General features: G+C 51.0%; 2 protein-coding genes across 7 annotated transcripts in view; one reads left to right on the top strand and one right to left on the bottom strand.

Moving 5' to 3' along the window:
* ABL2 (ABL proto-oncogene 2, non-receptor tyrosine kinase) overlaps positions 1 to 9719 on the top strand; it is a 49593-nt gene extending 39874 nt beyond the window's left edge. For 4 of the 6 annotated variants that reach the window (XM_069862647.1, XM_069862648.1, XM_069862649.1 and 1 more), the window contains exons 9-11: positions 615 to 704; positions 1934 to 2107; positions 2741 to 9719. In XM_069862647.1, the coding sequence (XP_069718748.1) occupies positions 615 to 704; positions 1934 to 2107; positions 2741 to 4428 (1952 nt within the window). In that variant the 3' untranslated portion in view covers positions 4429 to 9719. The remainder of the gene's footprint in view (positions 1 to 614; positions 705 to 1933; positions 2108 to 2740) is intronic. The other 2 variants (XM_069862651.1, XM_069862650.1) reach the window with 1 other exon arrangement.
* Positions 9720 to 9862: 143 nt separating this feature from the next.
* Positions 9863 to 16621, bottom strand: TOR3A (torsin family 3 member A). Its single transcript, XM_069862654.1, has 6 exons — positions 16339 to 16621; positions 15929 to 16042; positions 14979 to 15244; positions 13929 to 14098; positions 11866 to 11990; positions 9863 to 11499 (listed from the first exon to the last, which is right to left on the bottom strand). Exons 1-6 carry the CDS (start codon positions 16586 to 16588, stop codon positions 11249 to 11251), a joined length of 1176 nt encoding a protein of 391 aa, XP_069718755.1. The 5' UTR covers positions 16589 to 16621; the 3' UTR covers positions 9863 to 11248.
* Positions 16622 to 23726: the final 7105 nt, after the last annotated feature.

Here is a 23726-nt window from a genome sequence, read left to right as displayed (position 1 = left end):
AAATCTGTAGCTAACCCTGAAGTCCTTGCTTCTTATGTGCCATTTTGTTAGCTGATACAGAAAAGGCCCTGTCACCTGAGATGTACCTGGTTACTGATGCAAAATGAGCCTGGTCTCTAGGGAACAAGAATTCACTCTCAGAAACTGTCATCACCGAGTACTGCTAGATGACACACTGTGGCAAATTGTACTGGTATTTTGTTAGTAGGAACCTTACTGTAGAATCATCAAATCAGAAGGAAATTCAGTTCTCTGCAAACACAGTACCTGTGCAGGAGACGTGTTTAAGAAGGCTGCACAAAATGCATCCTCCAAGCATGCCATGGGAAGCTCCTTAATCATAGAATCATAGAATGATTAGGTTGGAAAAGACCATAGAAATCATCATTCCTTCTTCTCAAGACCTGTTTGTTAGAGTATGGTAGGGTGACTGACTGATGCTATGAATTATAATAAGATCTGTGAACGACTCTAAAGCCTGTGCAATAGTACGAGATCAAAGTTTCGCTGCAGCTGGGAAGGCTTGTGTATTTTTCTATCTCCTTGGAAAGAATAAAAAATTATCTCCTACCTGTTTCAGGCACTGAGACTTACTCTGCTTTCTCACATTGCAGGTTGGAAGTGGAACCCACCAGACCGGCCTTCCTTTGCTGAGACCCACCAGGCATTTGAAACCATGTTCCATGACTCGAGCATCTCAGAGGGTGAGAGCCCTGTTGCTTTATTTCTGAAACAGTACTGGTGTTTATCCCCCAGATTGAGGTGTTTTATGGATGGGCTCTTAAGGTTCATCTGGTAGCTGTGGAAGTTGCAAGAGGCTTTGTCCTCTACTTAATTTCTTAACTTTAAGACTGCAAATACATGCTTTTAGTTGGTGCACAAATACAGAATAAACTTTAGGCGTATACCCGTGCAGGGGACTGTATAGTAATTCATTGAGCATAAAGATGCCAAAGAATTAGTTTGGAGAATATTGTCTCCTCCGTTAGAGGAAGCCTCTTGCTTTCCAAGCTAGAGTAAGGAGTGATGCTGAGAAACAGAGGAAGGTGTGTGTATATCACAGTCCATTACTGACTGCAGCAAGTAGGTCATTGAATGTTATTCTAGCAGTTTTTATTTTAAAAAAGTGTGCCTTAATCTCTGGATTTTCTACTTAGCTACTTCTAGGAGCGGATCTGCGCAACTCAATTCTCAAATGTAATCAACTAGGAGGTAAATACTGATTAGAAGTGTGATAATACATAGGAGACAAGCAGAAATGTCTGAGCAGCTTCGGAAATTTGAATTAAATAGGAAGCTGATCCATCCACTCCTCTGCTACGGAAACAAACCCCACCAGATTGAATTCTACCAGGAGAAGTCTATAACAGGCACATCAAGTGGCCCACACAAATGCCAGCCTGGGTAGCGCCAGGAGGTTGTTGGGCTTTTCTGGTTTCTTTTGATCACATACCTTTGTGCTGATGGTGGGAAGGAAACATGAAGGCTTCATTTCCAGTAGGGAGGTGCAGTGCTTTGCCTCAAGAAAAGCAGCTTAGATCTAGATCTGGAGAGGACACAACTTTTGGCGGAGCCCAGGAGCATTAACAGGAGGCACCTTCATTAAAAACAGAGGCAAATGGGTTCGGTGCTGGCTTTAGCTCTTGAGCAGCCCTTAACCCAGCAGAGAGAGCTTGTACAGATTCTACTGCTGGGGTTTTTTTCTGAATTCATAAAGATGTAAATGTGTTTGGAAGTATTATAAAAAACATCTTACTTACCCTGAGTGCCTCCGGACTTGAGCAAGAACTAAAGCCACACAATTCATATTTCTCAGTCATGTATCTCTTCTTGCCAGTCTGGATTTGCAGTAAAGATCCAGATTCTGTTTTCTTCTCCATCTGCCATTCTCTGTTCCGACTACTCCCTTTATTGTTTGTTTTTTACCTTACAGAGGTAGCAGAGGAGCTCGGAAGAACAGCTTCCTCCTCATCCATAGTTCCTTACTTGCCCCGGTTACCCATGCTTCCCTCCAAGACGAGAACATTGAAGAAACAGACAGAGAATAAGGAGAACATTGAAGGAACGCAAGATACTGTGGAACACTCGGCTTCCAGCTCAGCACCAGGTATGGGCACTGGGATAGCGGCAGAGAGGCCGTGTGTTCTGGGATAGGCTTGCTGCTGATATAAGCTGCCGATGAAACAGAAGAAAACAGGACAACGTGACATGGGAAGGTGCTTTGCACTGCTCTTTCATTAGGAATGTTGACCACCTCGGCATCACAATTGTTTACTAGCAAATAGAAAACACTGCAGCTTGTTTAATGTTCTTTCAGAAAATTCCTTTGTATTTTTTTCTTTTAAATTTAGTGTCACTGCTTTATTTTGAAATGACAGCTTCAAAAGTAAAGTTGGCAACGCAATGAGATTTTTCTTGCGGTGTTTTGGGGAGGAAGAAAAAAAACTGCAGGAAAGGAATAAGAGACTGGAAGAAAAGAGCAACTTCACTTTCTCCTGAACTCTCTCCTAAGTGGCCTTCTCAGTATAGACAACAGACAAGTTACACATCCAGAAGTAGGAAAAAAGTAAAAACAAATCAAAAGCACACCAACCTTGCATGAAAATAAAAGTGCAGGTTCCTCTCTTGGTGTATGCAGAATCTGGGCAGCTGAATACGCCAGGCTGGTAGAGCTGCTGCAGGATAGGGAGGTGGAAATAGAAATGCATCTCACAAACTCACTCTTGCTTCTTCTGTCTAGGTTTTATCAGAAGCACACAGCCAACAAGTGGGTCTCCTGCACTGCCTCGCAAGCAGAGGGACAAGTCACCCAGCAGCCTGCTGGAGGATGCCAAAGAGACCACTTTCACCAGGGACAGAAAAGGTGGCTTCTTCAGCTCCTTTATGAAGAAGAGGAATGCTCCCACACCTCCCAAGCGCAGCAGTTCCTTCCGGGAGATGGAGAATCAGCCCCATAAGAAATACGAGCTGACGGGTAACTTTTCCTCTGTTGCTTCCTTGCAGCATGTGGACGGGTTCTCTTTTGCTCACACGCAGCAGGACGCAAGCCTAGTGCCGCCCAAGTGCTATGGTGGGGGCTTTGTGCAGAGGACCTTCTACAATGACGATGGCACTGGTACCAGCAGTGGTGGGGGCGTAAGCACCGGTGGTGGGTGGTCGGGCATCACTGGTTTCTTTACACCACGCTTGATTAAAAAGACGCTGGGTTTACGACCAGGAAAATCCACTGGTAATGAAGAAGCTTCAAAGCCTTTTCCAAGGTCAAACTCTACATCTTCCATGTCCTCAGGGCTTCCAGAGCAGGATAGGATGGCAATGACCCTTCCCCGAAATTCCCAGAGGTCAAAAATCCAGCTGGAACGGACAGTGTCCACCTCCTCTCAGCCTGATGAGATCACGGGGAGGGCCAATGATCTGCTTCCCAAAAGGTTTGAAGAAGGCCCTGCTTTGACCAGAGAGAGACCAAAAGCAAAACTCTTGCCAAGGGGTGCCACGGCACTCCCTTTCCGAACCCCCTCCGCATTGGAAGAAAAGGAGGGTCCAGGACTAACAGCAGCTCCTAAGGGCAAAGAAAAAAACAGTGGCCCACGGCAGGGGGTCCTTGAGGATGATGAGAGACCAGGGTGGTCATCTCCGGTAAAGGCTGCAGCAATACTTCCAACCACTCATAACCACAAAGTGCCAGTCCTCATCTCACCCACTCTAAAACACACTCCAGCAGACGTGCAGCTCATTGGCACAGACTCTCAGGGTAATAAATTTAAGCTCTTATCCGAGCATCAGGTCACTTCTTCTGGCGACAGGGACCGGCCCAGACGGGTAAAACCAAAGTGTGCTCCACCTCCACCACCAGTGATGAAGCTCCTACAACAGCCAGCTGCCTGCTCAGATGCAGCAGAAGAGCTGAGCAGCTTGGCAGGAGCGCAGCATGGACTGGAATCAAGCGAAGGGAGTAAGAAGGCAGCAGCACCTGTTGGTGGAAAATCTGGGAGGCCCGTGATGCCTCCACCTCAAGTGCCTCTGTCATCGTCTTCCACTTCCCCGGTGAAAATGGCCAATGGCACAGCTGGCGCGAAGGTAGCACTAAGAAAGACCAAACAGGCAGCTGAGAAAATCTCTGCAGACAAAATCAGCAAGGAAGCCCTGCTGGAGTGCGCAGATCTTCTCTCGAGTGCTATTGCCGAGCCGACACCAAACAGCCAGCTGGTGGATACAGGGCACCAGCTGTTGGATTACTGCTCAGGCTACGTGGACTGCATCCCGCATACACGCAACAAATTTGCCTTCCGGGAAGCCGTGAGCAAACTGGAACTCAGCCTGCAGGAACTGCAGGTGTCTTCAACAGCTGCTAGCGTCCCTGGGGCAAACCCCGTCCTTAATAACTTATTGTCATGTGTCCAAGAAATCAGCGATGTGGTGCAAAGGTAGCTACTATCAATCGGGGTAAGAGAAATATACACGGGGAGGGGGGGACTTTTTTCTGTACTGATGCTTTCAAAAGGAAAGACTGATACTTGAGTATGTGAAGTACCTCAGATCACTGAGTTCTCCTCACGTTTACAGGTTCATCTCAAGGAATGGGGATGGAGAGGGTAGATTAAAGTTGTAAGGGGCAGAACATCAAGTATTTGTCCCTACTTAGTCAGTCTGATCTGCTTGGTATGGCAAGGGAAGGAAGTTCCTTGCTCCTCCCTTGGAGGTGGGAGAATTGATGGCAGGTTCTCGCTCTGGGAAGGCTGGTTTGATGTTTGATAGCTGGAGTACTGGAGTGGCTGCGGGCTGCTCGGCTGTACAGATCCCTCCCCTGTCTGCACTAACGTATACTTTGGCCTCCTGACAAGGCAAAGGAAAGGCACCAGGGCTCCATTGGTACCAACCGCTGAGCAGTCCGAGCTGAGGCAGCTCTGAAGAGTGAGGTTGGGGGGAAGGTCTAATGCACTGACAGTATTCGGAGCTGCTGGAGGTCGATGCACTAGCCCAGATGGCTTACTTCCACAGCACTGCTGCTGCTGCTGTAATGAGAACTGCAAAATGAGTTAATATATGAAGCTATCCCTTTTCCTTCCCGTCCACCTCATCCATCACATGTTCTCATCTTTGTTGTATCGGAAGCATCAAGGATGCTGGGCAGACTTACCACTGGAATACCCCGTCCCCACCACACAGCCTTCACTCAGTTGATAGGGATTTCTAGTGGTCTAGCACGGGTGCTGCTTGATGATCTTTTGTGAGTAGTTTGGGGCTCTTGCACAACTTGCCAGTGTTGTTATTGGGTGGGTGGGTGGTTTTGTTTTATAAACTCTAGATTATTTTTAACTTGTTACCAGGTTGACTCCTCAATTCAGTTTCACCACCTTAAGGACCCATGGTAGGTAAGGCAGAGCTTCCGCTGCCCCTGGCCTTTCTTCTCATTCCTTTGGCAGTCACAGCTCAGCGGGGCCAGCTGGAGAGCCAGGGAGTGCAGCCTTGACTGCCTGTCACACACTTTCATTGCTGCAGGATTCCCTGGACCAGTCCCTACTCTTTGGTGTAACACTTAACGCTTCATACTGGTGGCTTCCTGAGCCGCCTTCTAGTGCTTACTGGTCTCACAGGCTTTCAGCTTCCCTGCATACGAAGGTGACGGGATATGTCAGCACGTGGGTGAAGCACAGCTGTGGGTGGGGGGGTATTTATTCCTGTATTTCAAAGGCTAGGCCAAAATCTCACGCTGTGGCACAGGGAACATGCACATAAACTGTGCACTTCCCTGCCTGAGACGTGACAGCAGATATTATGGCTCTGCCTCGAAAGTCTCCCACTGGGTTATGGTCTCTGATGCCTACTGCCAATCCCAGAATGAAAGCAGTCGTGTGGTTGTGGCTGTCTTCCTTGGTCCTAGTGCTCTTTGTAGACTGTTGTGGCCCCAAAAAGCCGGACTTCTGCATATACGCACAACTCCTGGAGATGTAAATGTATTGGCAAGTAGGAAGACCTCAACTGGTTTGAGAGAGAAAGAAATCAGGCCTGATACCTGGCTCCAAATAAATGTTACTCTGCATGCTGCTCTCTTCACACTGTTGGTGACGGTAGAGGACCTGGCTTGCTTTGCACCTTAAATCTTTGATTTTTGGCTAAAACACTTTTTCAACTTGTTTTTCAAGTGTAACTGTGCTGCTTTTAGTTTCAGCATTTAGCGTCAAGCTGGGGCACAGGTGTGATTTTTAGGAGAGGGGCACTTCCATTTCTGTCTAGAACCCTTGCCCACTGGTGCTTGGGAGTAGGTTGGGCTGTCTCGGTGCACGTCCCTGTCTCGGTGCATTAACCCTCCACTCCAACAGAGAGGCATTAAAGCGAATTAATTATCCCTACGAGTCAGTTTTACTCCAGTGAGCTGGTTCCTAAGTGGAGGCAAATTTAAGTATAGCATGGGTAACTCATCCTGACTTAGCAGTCCCGAGTACAGGCTTTTTAACAGCAGTGCTCACTTGTGAGGCAGAATATCAAACTGTTATCTTGTAGACTTTGCTGAGGGCTTTTGTGATTTATCTTATCTCTTTCAGTCATCTTTATCAAAAGGTGTACATTGCTGCGCACCAAACTGCTTTTGGAAAGGCGACCTGCAAAGGGAAGGCAGCTTGAGGTGTTGCTTCACTTGGCTTTTTAAGTAATCAAAAGGGTTGAAAAGGTACAGGAGCTTTCTTTGGGGCAGAGAGGTGGCTCTTGTTTGCCCTGCAGACAATCATGTGGTTTCACCACTGTGCTGCTGCTCAGCCTGGGACAAACAGACTGAAACTGGAGTGATTCTCAGGGTAAAGGTATTTTAACCAGAATATTTTAAGGCTATTAGTCCCATTCTGATGACTATTTTGAAAGAAGCCTTTTTTCTTTTTCCTGAATGCTAGGCTTCCAGAAAAGCTCCAGCAAAAGTGACAGAACACCAAACAATTCCTGGAATTTCTAAATACTAAAACTCCCCTCTTTCAGTCCTTTCTGACCCTTCCAAAGAAACTGTGCCCCAGCAAAGGCTGGTTCCCCCCGGTCATCCCCACTCCCTTTCAGATGCTGCCTGGTTTCTCCACCCCATGGCAGAGGCGACGGGCAGTGAGACAGGACAGTGGACAGGAACAGCTGAAGAACCCACCTGCTTTTGCTGAGTCAGAGAATGGCTCCAGCGAGAAGGGACCTCCGGACACCTTCTAGTCCAGCCCTCCTGCTCAGGCAGGGCCACCTAGAACAGGCTGCCCAGGAACATGTCTAGAAGGCTTTTGAATATCTTCAAGGATGGAGACTCCACAACCTCTGTGGCCAACACAGAAGCCTATTTAGTGCTGATCCTCCAGTGGCGGAGATGCAGGATAGTGGAATTCAGGGATTTGCCTGTCATTGCTCCTACAGAGAGTGTTTTTTTCTGCTCTTACCTGTTGTCTTACATCAGGTGGGTGGATGGTGGCAGAGGCAGTGCTGACTTGGCTCTAGGGGATTTTCCCCTAAATAGGAATTGCTGCTGCTCCTGGTGCCCAACAGTTTTATTCCCAAAGTGGAATGTCCCTTACCCTCCGGCAGGAGAGCGAAACGATGATGTCTGGGAAAGCTGATTCTGCTGTAAATCACCCTTCAGCTGTTCTTCCTTCCACAGCTACTCTGCCAAAACTGTTGCTGTTCCTTCTCCCTTTTGCTAGGTCTGGCTTTCTGCTCAGCCTTAAAGGTCTCTACTGGAGCAGCTTCTCTGCTTGCAGCCTTGCACAGTATGTTCAGAGTAGCCTAAGGATGGTGGAGCCCCATTATTTGTCCCGGTGAAGACCACCTCTTGCTCCACTCTTTATGGCTGCGACAAGGCACGAGCTCCTGTTGTGATTCCATTCCTCACCCCTGTCAGGCGGCCTGGTGGGGTGAGGGTGCAGGTGCAGCTGGGCTCTCTCACTTGGACTAGTATGGGTCAGAATTTCAAGCAGTTGTTTTTGCACCAGGGGATGGCGTCACGTAGGGCCTGGGAGTGCCAAGCACAACGCATGCGCTCACCCAAGTGAGCTGACGCGGGGCACTTTCTCTTCCCAGCTCCTGTGGGGACTCACAGGTGCAATTCTCCTTCTCCCTGTCTTCCTGCACTGTAGGCCCTCTGTAACCCCCCCAGCGGGGCACTCAGCTGTCTGAGTGGCAGCACTTGAAATTAATCATCTTTTTCATTAGCGCTGACAGGAGTGAAACTGAATTAAGAGTCTGGCTCTTGGGACTGCACCGAAATTAGCTGCTGGGAAAGCGGAATTGAATGGAGCAGCGTTGCTGATGCAGAACACAGTGGGGAAGGGGGGGTGTTTGTTCCCGTCCTCCTCACGCAGGACACTTCTCCTGACCACCGCTGGCCTCGTGGCAGCGAGACAGCCAAACACACGTGTTGACATCCCGCCAGGTGGGCTTATGCAAGAGTTTTATGGCTCACGGCTCTGCGGGCAGCAGCATCCAAACCCCACAGCGCGGGGCAATAGCTGTGCGGGACGGCTGCGCTAACAGAGCAGCCCCTCCCCACAAGGCAGCGGGGAGGTGGGCAGGGAGGGTGGGTTATGCTGTGCAGTCGTAAAGGAATCCAGACCACGACGTCTGTGCCGCATACCTAAGGCTTCCCCAGCAGCTGCGGCGCTCTGCGGTCTGCTCCTCGGTGTTCGTAGGCGTCAGCAGCTGTGACAAGCGCTCATGAATCCAGATGATCTGTTTGTGCAAGCGTAACGGGCTGCTGGCTTCTCTTTTAAAACAATCAGCCTGCCCTGCTGCTAACCAGCAGCTGGCAGGACAAGTGAAGAGTAGTGGCTCCGGCAGGCTGGGAAACCTCCCACTCTGGTGGGAGTGGCACCATCTAGCATGGATGGGCACTGGGGTTGCACCCCCCGTGGCACGTAGTGTGGAACAAAACCTTCATCGTCTTCCCTGGTGGTAGGAAATCAGAGGTTATGGGACACCCGAGTTATTTGTAATATCTACACGATAAGAAGTGTCTGTACCAAAGCAGGTCATAGAATCAGAGAAGAGGAGGCTGAGGGGAGACCTCATTGCTCTCTGCAACTACCTGAAAGGAGGTTGTGGAGAGGAGGGTGCTGGCCTCTTCTCCCAAGTGACAGGGGACAGGACAAGAGGGAATGGCCTCAAGCTCCACCAGGGGAGGTTCAGGCTGGACATTAGGAAAGAATTCTTCACAGAAAGGGTCATTGGGCACTGGCAGAGGCTGCCCAGGGAGGTGGTTGAGTCACCTTCCCTGGAGGGGTTTAAGGCACGGGTGGACGAGGTGCTGAGGGACATGGTTTAGTGTTTGATAGGAGTGGTTGGACTCGATGATCCGGTGGGTCTCTTCCAACCTGGTTATTCTATGATTCTATGATTCTATGATCTTTCCAAATGCGTCCGTTGTGCACGGGGGGTAAAGCCTGATCGGCTCCGCACACTGTTTGTTATTGGTAGTGAACTTGTTGAGGGCAGAAATGGATTAAAATGACACATGTTAATCACCAATCACTCTGCCAGTGTTGTCAACTGTTTTTGGTTTTAATTGTTATTGTAATATATTTTGGTTGTTTTTCTAATTTAATTCTCTCACTATCGTCTGACTGTGAACTGCGAACAGTGTTAAACTTGATGTAAATAAGGCCCTATGAAGGGCCTCTTTGCTTGTCGTTCCACAAAGTTTTGCCAATTTGCATTTTGTTTTGAATAAAGGTTGCAATATTTTATTGGCAAAAAGCACCCGAGTATGTGCTGGGTTGTTTGGGGTTTTTTTAAGGAATATTTAAAGCTGCTCAGTACTGACCTGAAACTTTTTTATTTTGGGTAGAAAAGACAAGATTACGGTCAACCTTTTAAAAAGGAAAATTATTTAATTCTGCCAGATTGCAAAGAAACGCAGAATCTTTATGCCTTTGGAATCAAACGGCTGCGGAGCAGTGGGAGGAGAGCAGTTGTGGCTGTTGGGGTTGCACAATCAAATCCTGACTTAATTCTTAAGCATACGTGACCGTGACGTGGCAGAGCGCGGGGTCTTGCATCATCGGTTTGACAGTTGCCCTAAATAGTAACACCAACCGCTACCTCCTTAATGAGTAACAGCAAGAACTGCTCAACGTGTCAACTTCATCTGCTCATCTCTGGCGCCTCAGAGGTTCAAAGCTGAAAACAGATCCAACAGATCCAAGGTCCTCAACATGGGGTGTCCGGGGAGCTCAGCCCTGTCCTTGGCATGTACTGTTTCACCTCAGCGCTCCAGCACAGCTGTGTTGGAAGGGAGTTTTGACCCAGAGGTCACAAAGTGATTCCCGTAACACTGTTGGAATTTTGTGGTCCTGCTGTAACATACTTATCGCCTGGCAAGTACCCAGACAGCAAACAGCCCCTTAGTGTAGTCATGCTGATACCAGCCCAAAATCCACAGCACACAACATTCTGGAAAGAAAAGGGGTTAAAAAAACCCCCAAGCTCACTGCATCCCCGAAAAACCCAAACTCAGTTGCAGCCTGTTCCTCCAGCCACCATCCTCCTCAACCGCTCTTTGCCCTCAAAAGGGGAATTAGTCTTCCCTTTTTCCTTTTGCAGAAAAGCAAACGGACTCCTCACCAAACTGCTTAGAAAAACTATTTCAGCAGTTCGCCTCATCCCCACAGCTGCTTCCATACAACGGAAGACTCCGATGAAGAGGGACGCTGCAAAGTGAGAGGCTACGGGTTTGACATCTCCAGAGGAGATTATTCAAGCATTTTCTCTATGTGAGGGCCTCCCTGCACAAACCACAATCCTGGCATGCGCATCCCTGAGCAGCAGATGCCTTGCGATCGCAGGAGAGCAACAGAGGAAAGACCTCAACTCCAGCGAGGAGTAATCTGTGTAATCTGAGAGCTTGTAAAGTGACTGAGAAAACAGGACAGGGATGAGGACGTGGCTTCTGGACCATCTCAAGAGGAGGAGGCTGTCCAAAGCCTTCATTACATGATAACAAACGAAGGGCTTGGACATCCCCGCTCATGTGAAAAAAAGCATCACGACCAAATCACCACCTCAGGCACCACCTGCTAAAAGAAGTGACTTTAAAACACCAGGCTGTCCCTAAGTCCCACGCGTTAGGCTGGGCAGGGGGCACCTCCTTCCCTGCAAACAGCCCTCAGAGTAGCGAGAGGTTTCATCTGTCCTTGTGTAAGTGCAAGGGCTGGGCAAACCACTGCCCTCACCTGCAAGGAGAGCAGCTCCTGGTGTGCAGAATCAGCTTCACCACTGGTGTAGTCCCACCTGGCGTTCAAGGAAGGAAGTAATTGATGCGTTGGGCTACAGATTTACAGCCCTGGGCAGAGAAAAGCTTCTCCTCTTTGGGGACAAACACCATCATCCTGGCTACCTCGTCAAGGGCTGCCTCCGTGTATGGAAGTCCACGAGCTGAGAAGGCATCCCGTACGCAGAGCTTCACGTGCTGGTACTCCAGTGGCAGGAACGGCACGAAGAAATCAATAAGGTCCTCCTTGAGGAGGTGGCTGCGGGCGTAACCATTCTCTGTAGCAAGACAAAGCAAACATCAGAATCACAGAATCATAGAATAACCAGGTTGGAAGAGACCCACTGGATCATCGAGTCCAACCATTCCTATCAAACACTAAACCATGTCCCTCAGTACCTCGTCCACCTGTGCCTTAAACACCTCCAGGGAAGGGGACTCAACCCCCTCCCTGGGCAAAAAGAAGCTTCATCTGAGAGCTGGCACACCTCTGGGTCTCCCTGGGAGGGCTGTCATAGCTTATCCAGCCAGATGTGGTGGGAGAGAGACGGCCTTCCTCTTGTACAGAGCTGGCCAGCACTTAGTCTGAACACAGAACGTCTCAAGCCTTCCCACACCACCCTGCAAGCAAGCCCAGCTCTTACCTGCAGGCTCCAGCAGCTCCAGCCGCAGCCGCTGCTCCAAGTACTCCATGGAGATCTCCTCCCGCACCCGGCCTGCTCGCCAGAAGTCCAGGGCTACCTCATTGATGGTGTTTCCGCCAAGATTGCTGCGGACACAGAAGGGAAGTCAGTCAGTCAGGCTGTTGGAGACACTGCTGAGGACCTCCAGCAGCCTCCTGGACAGACAGGCCGCAGCGGTTCCATTAGCAATGAAAAGTTCACCGTGTAGGATCAGCATCTGGACCACCAGCCATGGAGGAACCGCCTTTCTGCCCCAAGAACCCCTTTCTATAGACATCGATGAAGCCGCCTTCCACCTGTGCCAGCCCAGAGCCTGGGGCAGCAGCTTTCTCCCGCATGGTGGGTCCAGAAGCCACTGGAATCCTCCATCTCTGGACGTCCCCTGTCCTGGCTGGGAGGCCACCGACCTTGTAGGTCACACATGGCAGGAGTCCCACTAGAGGTAAAGGTCCAGGGCAGGGATTCAAGTGGCAGCTCAGGCCTTGGCAAAGCGTCCCGTGCCTGGGGCACGAAGCACAGCGGTTCCCACACAAGGCTCCGCGAGACCGTGACAGTCACTGAGGCTCCGGGGCAGCCTCTCACCCCGGCCAGCAGCTCCAGGCCAGGCAGGGACCGCATGGTGGTGAGGGGTTTGCAACAGCCTCGGACAACAGAGCCTGCCCTGAGTGCCCATCACCGGGGAGCTGGACACACTGGGAACCAGCAGGCTGCAGGGTATGAGTGTGGGGAGGCAGAGAGGCACTGGGAGACACAGATCCTGCACCTGTCTCTCTTCTTCTTTGGAGGCTCTGGACCCATTCCCCACATGGAGGGGAGGCAAAACTAATAAGATCGCGCTGTTCCGTTCCCCCCGCCGCCAACCCCGGCCTTTTGGCTGAGGGCAGCTGGCCAGTCCCACCCTGTCCCCATCACTCAAACCTGGCTGAAGCTGCAGGGCCAGGCTGGTGTCCAAAGGAGCCCTGGGGCAGAGCCAGCCGCCCTGCAGCATCCCTGTGTCACCCTGCCACCAGCTATGATGAAACCTCCCCCAGGATTACACGCTGCTGCAGTTCGAGGCGCCCTGCTCCCTCTGCTTGGTGGCACAAAGGGTCTGATGTCCCCTGCCCTGCAGAGCTTGCCAGGTAGGACACAGGGTCACCTCAGCGCAGCCGGCAACACGGCCACCCTGCCCCGAGGAATGAGGGGTAACCTGCTCCCTCCACCATGCAGGCAGGACTGAAACGTTCTCAGCTCCTCGAGCACCCGGCGCAGATAGAAATCTTCCATGGGGAACCACCAAGCTTGGAGTTGAGAATGTTTGTCTGGATGACAGGAGATGGAGAACAAATGCTCTGCCCACCTCCAGCCTGTGGGAATACTTCTTTCCAGACCTAAGCTGAAGGCTGTAAATCCGAAATTGAAGGGGGCCCAAGCTTCTTGTCTCTCCTCAGCATTTCTCACTGGCTACGTCAGGCAGGTGCTTACCTCACATCTCGCTTTGGAGATGCCCCACTTCTCTCTCCAGATGCATCCCACCTAGCCCTGGGGCAGGGACAGCACTGGGATGCACACACGCCATAAAATGTTTCTCCCTCTCAATGGGAAAGGAACTAACCTCCAATCAGTAAACCTGAGGATGAGCCTGTACCAGGATCAGCCCTCGCAGCACAGCAGAGGGATGGCACCTCAGCCTGCAGCAACCCCCTCCCACTCCCAACAATGCCCACCAAGACCTGCAGCCCCAGCTTTGCTCCCTGGAGCCGGGGATCTCCCTGCTCACCTCTCCGAGGTGACACCATGCTCACTCCCACTCCCTCTGGTTCCTCGTCTCAGAGCCTAGATCCTGGCTCGGGTGTCCCAGTTAAGCTGGACGTCAGCTCCTCGTGCAGACGCCCCGTGCCCAGGAAGGGTGCCCGGCATCAATGAGCAAACTCCCCACAGAGGCAACAGCCCCTTGGACACCTCTCTCCCTGCCTGAGCTCCTCACATCACACACCTCAAGAAATAAATTCCACCACTTTGCTCCTTCCCATCCCAGAAATCACCTGAGGAAGAGGAAGATGGATCTCCGGTAATCCCCTTGGTTGTCGTGTTGAGCCATGAAAGGCTTGATGGCATCCAGGAGGCTGAAATGAAGCTTCTCTGCCTCATCGAAGATGAACAGGGACTGCTGGCAGAGCTGCACAGTCTCACTTATCTGCTTCTCCAGCTGAGCCTGCAGAGCAGCGGGGAGGAGTGTGAGAAGCCCAGCAGCTGGCACCGGCACCAGGAGATCGGGGACAGCGTGAGCCCTGGCTCGATCTCTCCCACCCAGCAGGACAGGGAAGAGAACAGGAGGAGCAAAAGCAAGTAAAGGTGTGGGCATTGAATGAGCGAGGGAAAGAGAAAGAAGAAATCAAAGCCAGTGGTGCAAAGGCAATCTCTCACTCCTAGAGCTGATACCCAGCCAGTCTGAGCAGTGGCTTCCGACACCAAAACCCCCTCCTCCCAGTTTTTATTGCTGGATGTGATATTAAATGACACAGAACGTCCCTTCAGCCGTGGGCAGCTCTCTGCTATGTGTGTCCCCCAGCTTCTTCCACACCCCAACCCAGTGACTGCCGGGGCAGAGTGGGAGAAAGAGAAGGCCTCGGGGCCGTGCCAGTGCTGCTCAGCAGCAGCCAACACCGCTGTGTTATCATAGAATCACTAAGGTTGGAAAAGACCCCTGAGATCACCCAGGCCCAAAGCCACCGTGCGCCAACAACACCAGCCCAGCACCACTGTGCCCGCTAAACTATGTCCCGAAGTGCCACATCTACATGGTTTTTTGAGCATCTCAAGGGACGGGGACTCTACCACTGCCCTAGGCAGCCTGGGACGATGCTTCACCACGCTTTGGGTAAAATATTTTTTCTAATATCCAATCTAACCCTTTCCTGGTGCAACTTGAGGCCGTTTCCTCTCATCCTACTCCTTTTAATCTGGGAGAAGAGACCAGAGTCTCATCCCATACGCAGTACCCTACAGCCTTTCGTGAAGAAAATGATCTCCATTCCAGCCAGGCCCAGCACGCTGGAGCATCCACACAGCAGCAGTGTGATGTTGGCTCTCACCTTGTATGTGTCCACGTAGTTGTGATGGGGGAAGTGGAAGAGCGAGATGAAGACCCTGACACACTCGCTCTTCAGCCCATCCCGGTACAGGTGATTGGCCAGCAGACGGGTCACAAAGTTTTTGCCTGTGCCGGACCAGCCGTGGAAGGAGAGGACCAGAGCCTTGCGTGGCCGGGGGCTCTGCAGGAACCCTCGCACCGCCTGGACGATGATTTCTTTGGCCAAGTGCTGCCCGTGGAGCTGCCTGTCGAGATCCGCTTCCAGCCCTGCGGGAAAGAGAGCAAGAGCTCAGCTTCAACTTGCAAGCCCAGCAGCTGCCACCGCTGCAGGTGGAGTAAGAGGAGGTAATGTGGTGGGGCAGCAAGCTCCCACAGGCCCTGCCTGACTGAGCCCTGCCTGTGACTGCTAAAAGACTCAGATCTTCCACTGACTCCCTTTTTCCTTTGGGAAGCGGAGGAGGTATTTGATGGCCGGACAGAGCATCCTCACGAGCTTCCAGCAGAGACTGTGGATGCCAGAAGTCTCAGGGCCAGCAAAGAGCGATGACACCCGCCCACGTGTCACGATGACACCCTGGCACGCAGGGCTCTGTGCTCCTGCTCAGCTGGGGATGGACACGGGGCCAGTTTGGGTCCCACTGTGTACGCGTGGGAGCTACAGGCTTGAGGGAGGACTCCTGGTGAACCACATCAGATACTCAGTACAGTAAGGAGCAAACTCACAGTCTCACAACTACAAGTGAATAATGAGAAAGAGGACTTAGCTCAGTCCCTCACCTTCCCACCAACTCAGCACCCTGCTCAGAAATGCCCTTTACTGACATCACTTGTTAAAATATAGTTCTTAAAAGAAAAAAAACACAAACAACCAACAAGAGAGAGAGAGCAAGCAGGGTGAGGTAGCAGAGACAAACGCTGCTCAGGTCTCCCCTGGCCAGCACAGCACCTAACCTGTGATGTTGTTCACTATCCTGCAGTCTCCGGTCTTACAGCACTTGCCAAAGCTGCAGTACCAGGCAGAGACGACGTCCAGGCAATCCTCGCCCACCAGCAGCCATCTCCAGCCTGGAAAAGGCAGTGATCTGAGCCAGCAAGTGTCTTTTTTTCATTTTTCATGGATGCTCAGCAGAGCTGGCTTGCAGCAGCTGCCCTGCCCCACGCAGGGGCTCGGACGCTGCCCTGCCAGGGGCAGGGGGTGCCAGAAGGACACGTGTTTGTGGGAACGCGGGGTACGCTGGGCGAGGAGGGCGATGCCCAGGGCATTGTCCACAGGGGCTGGGGGCACAGGCTCCTGGCTCGGAGGGAGCAGGGTGGTTAGACTCTCGGCGCGGGAGAGGGAGAGAAAGGAGGAAGGTGCTCACCTGAGTTGCCACGCGATTCTTCGTCCTCCATCTCCTCCTCCTCTTCCTCTCCACAGCCCTCCTGCCACAGCCGGCACGCCAGGTACCGCCAGTACTGCTTGGAGAGAGCACCCACAGCCCCCAAGTGCTTCTTGACAGCTTCGTACCTCGCCCTGCCCCACGCTGCCTCCTCGGCCTGGGGTCCCTGCCCCGCCGAGCCCCCCAGCAGCAGCAGCAGCAGCAGGAGGCAGCACCCCAGCCCCGGGGCCATGGCACCGGGATCCCTGTGGGATGGAAGCGGGACCTGCTCCGTCTCCGCTGGGTGTTTGCGGGCTCCCAGCCTCCCTTAAACCGTGATCTCACTTCCTGGCTGGCGGCGAGCGGCGTTGCGGGGGGAAAGCTGCGGGATGGCGTCACCGCCAGCAAGATGTGGCCTCGTGCCCACTTGGCCCACGGAGACACCTGCGGCCTCCGCCAGCGCCACAATCCCAGCCTGCTGCCAAAAGGGAGGCGGCAGGCACCTCTCCGGCCTCTGCTCTACAAGGCGTGGACCTCGTCCTCTCCCAGGGCTTCCAACCCTCGCTGGAGAGATGCCCGAGGAAGCTCCCGCGGCCGCGCGCGTGCCTGGGGAATGGAAACTGTCTGGTTTTTGAGTGGCTCAGTGGCTCCGCTGAAGTTTTGCAGCCACAAACGCAAGAGGCTCTGGCACTTCAAGAGGCTCTAGCGGTTCTTGTTCATCTGGGTCATTTCCAAGGGGACGTAAGAACAGCCGCGTGACCAAAGGGAGCAGGAGGCAGAGGATGAGTCCGGTCGGCAGCACGGGGAGCTCTGCTGCCTGGGCGCCTTCGACGGGTGTGACAAAGCTGTCAAGAAGCACTTGGGGGCTGTGGGTGCTCTCTCCAAGCAGTACTGGCGGTACCTGGCGTGCCAGGAGGGCTGTGGAGGGGAAGAGGAGGAGGAGATGGAGGAGGAAGAATCGCGTGGCAACTCAGGTGAGCACCTTCCTCCTTTCTCTCCCTCTCCCGCACCGAGAGTCTAACCACCCCGCTCCCTCCTCGCCTTGCTGCGAGTTCAGTGCTGCAACTACAGCAAAGCTCTAGGAGAAAAGGATTCATTGCTGGCTCTAGGATGGGACACCGTGTGACATTCCTCACAGACCCCTAGAAGTGTTGCTCTTTACACGTTCAAACACCAGACCATCGGAACGCTGACAGGGAGGGTGGGCTCCTCTCAAAAAACCTTTCACATTGGCACAGAACCACGGTAAAATCGCATCTGAGAACTGAGGTACAACTCGTTACCACCACCAAGCTCGCCACCGCCACCACCCCGTGCTCTCCGGCAACTCCTCCAAGCATCTGTGCCCCCTCCTGCGTGGGAAGCGGAGGGCATGGCCGTAGGATTGGCTCTCCACGCTTTGGCAGGAGATGCCAGGACCCTGTGCGAAGCCTGGCTTTGATTTTGGACACAGGAACGCTTCAAGCCCCCAGAGCACAGCTGGTAAGGGCAACCACGCTAAGTACTCGTCTATGTGGGGAGATGAAAAGGGGATTAAGCCCCATAGAACCTGAATTTTACTTGAAGCTGTGCCCACTGCTGGCTCATTGTAAGAGACTGACGCCGCTACATTAGGACTAGTCCACTCGTAACTTATCCTAACCAAGACGGGGCCAAGATGCTTCCAACATGGAAAGGATTTCAAGGTTATCCCGTATGCTCAGAAAAATAAAATCAAAAGAGACACTCTATGCAATTTATCCAGCCTGGCATTTCACTCTGAGGTGGATGGGAGCGGGATCCAGCATGGATCCAAGGCATGGAGCGGAGCGTGTCCCCATCTGCAGGTGGCTGTATACAGAATCACAGAATAACCAGGTTGGAAGAGACCCACCGGATCACCGAGTCCAACCGTTCCTACCAAAACCGTTCCTACATTACACATCGGATTAAAGATCCCGGCATTATCATCATCGCTCCCTCCGGCTTCAAAAATGACCAGCAAGGCTAAAACCTGAACACCAGCTGCAATAACTTAAACAGAATTAAACCCAGCAGGCATTAAAAAAGACAATTAAACCCCAAACTTGCTGTGGCCACAGCAAATAAAACTATCAGCCATCCTGAAAATGAGTTGAAGCCCCTGAATTGAAGCATTTACACACATTAATTAAAAGAATAATCACATGTGTAACATTTAAACTCTGCCCTCCGAGGGTAAGTGCTTCAGGTGAAGATGCTCATCAAAAGGGACAGACTTCATAAAAAATAGATGTTTCCATGTTCCAAAGGAGAAAAAAAAAAGTTGGAAAAAGCAAGTCTTGAAAGATAAAAATGATTTTCTGACACCACGCCAGCTTCATGGCACTGCAGCATAATTCCTGGGATGTCAGCCTCGCTCGGACAGGGCACATCCTAAGAGCCAGAGGGAGTCATTGCTCAGTAACCTGCCAACTCCACCTCTTTGAGGTGGCTCTGAAGTTAACTGGGCACTGAAACAAGGGGAGAAAACCACCACACCCTGAATAATTCAGTTCCCTTTGCACGGTGTTATCCTCCTCATGAGAAGGGAAACTGCAGGAGACTGGAAAAGATCCCAGAGGGGAACTCGCTCGCAGCTTGTGAGCACAGCAGCCGCTGCCCTAGAACAGCCTGCTAGGATTATACCCCGCTTTTTATTCCCGTTTCCTTTGCTGAAACACTCACCACAGGGTTTGCTCCTCACCAGCTGCCAGCCTTGAAGGACGAGGCAGCTGCAGAGATCTGTGTGGCCCCTGAGATGATGCTAGGATACAGGACTTCTCACCTCATGGCTGGTTGCTCCAAAGCCATCCTGGTGAGCAGCAACCACCTCAATAAAAATCCACGATCTCGGGTCCAGTCAGGTCTCACAGTGCAGGATACACCTAAACAGAAAGGAAAAACAGCACCATGAATATGTGGTTGTGCCTGCCTTGTTCAGGCAAACACTCAGAGGGGACCTTGCAATCCAGGATTTTATAGTAAAGGTTGTATCCACTGGACAGGGAAACACTGTGCATCCATCCTTCCATGGTTTGACCCTCTTCCACACAGCAACTACTTTTGCACATCCAGGGATGCACTCTGACAGAAGGCAGGACGAGGAGAATCTCTCCAGCAGCTCAACAGAACACAGCTACAGCTTTGATCACTAAATAAAAGACCTGGAATAAAGGGTGTAAGGGGATTCCTTCTCCATCCTTCCTTTTTCCACTTAAAGCCCTATCCCCAGTCTCTCAAAAATATTGAGACTCCACAGAGCAAACACAACAGAGCACCAGCGCATGGGCTGCATGAACCAAGGACTTCCCAAGGACTTCATTTCTAGTTTTTAGAATCAATAAAAATTTGTAGGGAAAGAATTTGAAAGAAATTCAGGGAAAGTACTTACTTCCAAAGCCCTGTGGTTTTGCATTGGTTCAGAGTTGTTTCTGCTCATTCTTCTGTAAAATTATGTTCATTACATAATCAGGAGCACTTTAAAATCTTCCAGTTGGATGAATTCTCACCCAGTTACTAAAGGCCAAGCACTCCAGAATTACATGGCAGTGATGCAGCAAAGTGCTTGTAAAAACAGCTCTCAAAACTGGTGACTTCAGCTGTATGAAACTCAAAAGCATCTCCATCATTTTCTGCAAGTTGTTCTACACAAGCAGGAATGCCGTCCTGCTCCCTGAGCAAACCAGCACCTCAAAAATAGAGATGGATGCAATGAAAAATTGTCACCACACACTGCTAGGGGACAAAAAACCCAGAACATCCCCCCCTTCAAAACCCCCAAAACAGTTCTTATAAAGCTCCGCAATGCTGCACCCTGATGTTTCAATGAAGAAACTCTAGTTTATACAAAAGCAGGTGCTTTTGGTTGTTCCACATCACCACACTGGTGCTCCGGGCCAGGTCAAAGGCCATCCCTGTATTCCCAGGAGATGTACAGCACCTCAGCAGTGGCTCACACCATCCTTGGAAAGACACACCAGCTCTTGGTCGCTTCCTCGCTGATGGAAGCCACCTGGATGAGGCTTTGAGCAACCTGACGCAGTGGGAGGTGCCCCTGCCCATGCCCTGAGGAGATTGGAACTGGGTAAGCTTTAAGATCCCCTACAACTTGTATCATTCTATGATTCCGAACCATAAGCATCACCTCCCAGCTCGGAGACGCTGCGGTGGGTTATAAAGGAAATACGGGCAGATTAAACCCCTGCACTCTGCAGGAAAAGATTTTGACGGCTGTTTACTTGACCCGTAAGGGCTTCAATAAAAGCTTAGAAAAACCAACATGAACACCTGGCAACTCTATATGCATCACTGTGCCAACTAAGTGGTAGTGCAGGAGTAACTGTGAAACATCAGTGACAAAACACCTTAAACATTCAGCCCACCACTTGCTGGAACAAGAGAGGGAGAGGAGACAGAAAGCCTGACTTAAACAATCCACCAATGTTGCTTTATTAAAATCTTTATTCATACAATGTTGCTTTATGCAGAATCTGACCCCGGGGGATACAAGTAGAAAGTCCTGATTGCATTCTGTTTTCTTATTACAGCTTCCATTTGAGCGGCTGCTCCCAGGGGCAATCCTCTGACGACTCCGAGAAGGGTTCCATTTCCAGCAGCTCGTTCCAGCTGCCACAGCAAATAAATTACCTTCTTAATAAATTAGTATTTTTTGAGTTGAAGTTTGTTTGGCAAAACACACTCCAGTTCATTAGCTGCTGGAAGAGGAGCCGGCTCCAGCGACTCCTCCAGTCTGACTGCTGACTTTGGAAGGAAGAGATAAATAGCAGATGGCTGATGATGCTCTCTCTTCAATTAGTTCTTGATTGCCGTGCTTTCAGTGCTCTGGTATTACTGATATGCACAATACAACCATTCTGTAACATCTGGAGCCAAGGAATTACAGTGTGCGCAGCGTCAAGAACTGAAAGGTGTCACAAACACCACACTGACAGAGCACACCGCCTGTCTCACAGGTGGTGCTGTTTCTCAGAGGCTCAACTAGACCCTGTTTGCATGCGGGTGCCGCTTCCGAATCCCTATGCAATGAGAAGCTTATCTCAAGCCCAGAATCAGATCTTCCTGACTTTGGGTAAGATAGGAATTTATTCTTCCTCCCTGCTGCAGAACACCGTGCTCCAGTGGTGTTTACAGTGACCAGAAGCGTCAACATGACAAAAAATCAAACCACCCCTCAGTTCTTGCCTCCTGCTGCTTCTGCAGCCAGATGCCATGCCCTTCGTTTACAAGTAAATCAATACAGTGCTGTAAATCTTTTGATATTCATACTGGGGAAAACTCACCTCCTGAGTTCTACCTGGTGACAAAAGCTTCAGCTTAGAGCCCCATAAACAAGCAATACGTAAGCCCTGAACACTGATTTAATTTCATAAAGACAGACTTTGTGGAATCCCTTATTAAACTGAAGGTAGATCATCAAGAGCGATCGTTTATAAACCAAAACTTCAGACATTGGAAGATCCTTCCCAAAATATTAAGTGCTTGTGATTAAGCTCAGAGAGAAGAACAGGTTTTTAAAATGCTGCAGAGCCACTACCACATGCTTCATTGCCTCCCCTTTCTGTAAATCATCCTCAGTTTCTTGGGAAACGGTTCATGCCGGAATGCCTCAGCGTGTATTCGTTCTGCTTTACAACACAAGCACTCCCTCAGCACCTGATTGTTGTCCAGTGTGTTTGGCTCAGTCACCGAACCTGCCGACCAGCCAGGCACGGGGCCACCTGGCTCCTGCCCACGCTTGCCAGCCACTAAGTGCACTCCCTCCTGCCCTAAGGGAACCCACAAGGCACAATCCACGGCGGTGGGTGAAACTCACCGCAGAACCATGGCTTCTAAAGCGCGTGTAAAGCAATAAACGGGCACCAGCTTAGCAGCAGTGTCCTAAAAGCTGCCTGTGCCTCACAGCCCTGGCTAGTAACACCAAAACCAGCGCCAGGTGTCATCCTGGCTGCGGGGCTGTGTTGTGGCCAAGGCAGGAGTGATCCAAAACAACAGAAAATTCAATTTCAGGTCAACAGTTGCATTCTGCTTTCAAGATAGTCCGCTCAGATGATGATAAGAAGATTTCAACAAAATAAACCTGCATTTTTAAAACAAACTCTTTAACCAACACCTCTGTGATCAAATAGAGCAGCAGCTGCATGAAGGGGAAACAGTTCTTCACCTGCCTGCCACGCTCCTGCAGGACTACAGCCTGATAGACAAGGAAAAGGCCTTAAACTGACATTGTGCCGCTCCTACTCGCAAGTCCAACAATCCATCATCACTTTGGGAAGTGAGCTCTTTCCTTCTGCCTCATGACCACACAGCCCGAGCTGAAAATTGATGCAAATATGTTAAATTTGGAAACGTAATGATGAAGCTGCTTCCCTCCGCAGATTCAGACCTACCACCAGGCGACAAGTTTCATGGCCACAAACTCATCTGCAGTGCAGGCTGACGCGGTGCTGAAGGATGACGGGACTAGCAGTGCTACAAATCTGCCCTGAAAAGCCAGCTTACACCAACTCTCTACTACCTATGGCAAAACCATCAGCAGTGAGGATGACTGCCCCAGCCGAACATAAATTTGGGATTACAGGAAGCAGCTGGGGAAGGCAGAAAACTTACTGGAAGTGCCCACAGCTTCACAGCTCAGCCACAAGACAGGCCAGGTATATGGTGGGACTGAAGTATTGCTGGCATCCACAGAACTGTGGTTACAACACAGAGCAGCAGGAAGGTCCCTCCACAGGAGACGATGAGGAAAGAGCACAGCTCAGGATGCTCCCCACTCCTCAGGGCCTTGCCCTCGGCTGTGGGGATGTCCAGCAACGCTCCCTCTTGCCAGCGCAACACACCTCAATTCCCCACACTGATCAGGGCGCACAGCAAGCAGCACACCCTCGCTAAGAGCTTGCTTCCAAGGACAGACTCTGTCCTCCTCCTCCTTGGCTGCAATACAACAAAGATTTGCTTACCAGGGACACGGGGCTGCAAGGATATTTTCTCTACTCGGAGCTTGTCAGATTCCCTATAAATGGAAAACAGTGACAGGACACATGGAAACTTACTTTAACCCCTTACTTACCAAGTGCTGTATAACCACCCTGTCCTCCCCTAAATCTCCAGCCCTGTGGATAAATCTTTGATAGGACCTCAGCGAAAACACTGAAGCATTAACACGTATGAGGCAAACCCCATTCCTAGCCTTTTATCGAAGAAAAGACAAGAGAGCAGCAGGGGTCCTCCTCTCATCCCTAATGGCATTGAGAAGAACATCCCACCCGTTGCGGGGTGGCACAACTCTTCAGTCTAATAATTGTTTTATTCACCGCTTCCCCTTCCTCTGAAGAAGTAGTAAAACACCTAACCAGCTCCCAGCTGATTACATA

Source organism: Phaenicophaeus curvirostris, chromosome 8, assembly GCF_032191515.1.
Source record: "Phaenicophaeus curvirostris isolate KB17595 chromosome 8, BPBGC_Pcur_1.0, whole genome shotgun sequence".
Classification (NCBI taxonomy): Eukaryota; Metazoa; Chordata; class Aves; order Cuculiformes; family Cuculidae; genus Phaenicophaeus; species Phaenicophaeus curvirostris.
Note: the sequence above shows the minus strand (reverse complement) of the source record. Positions and strands in the feature narration are given on the sequence as shown.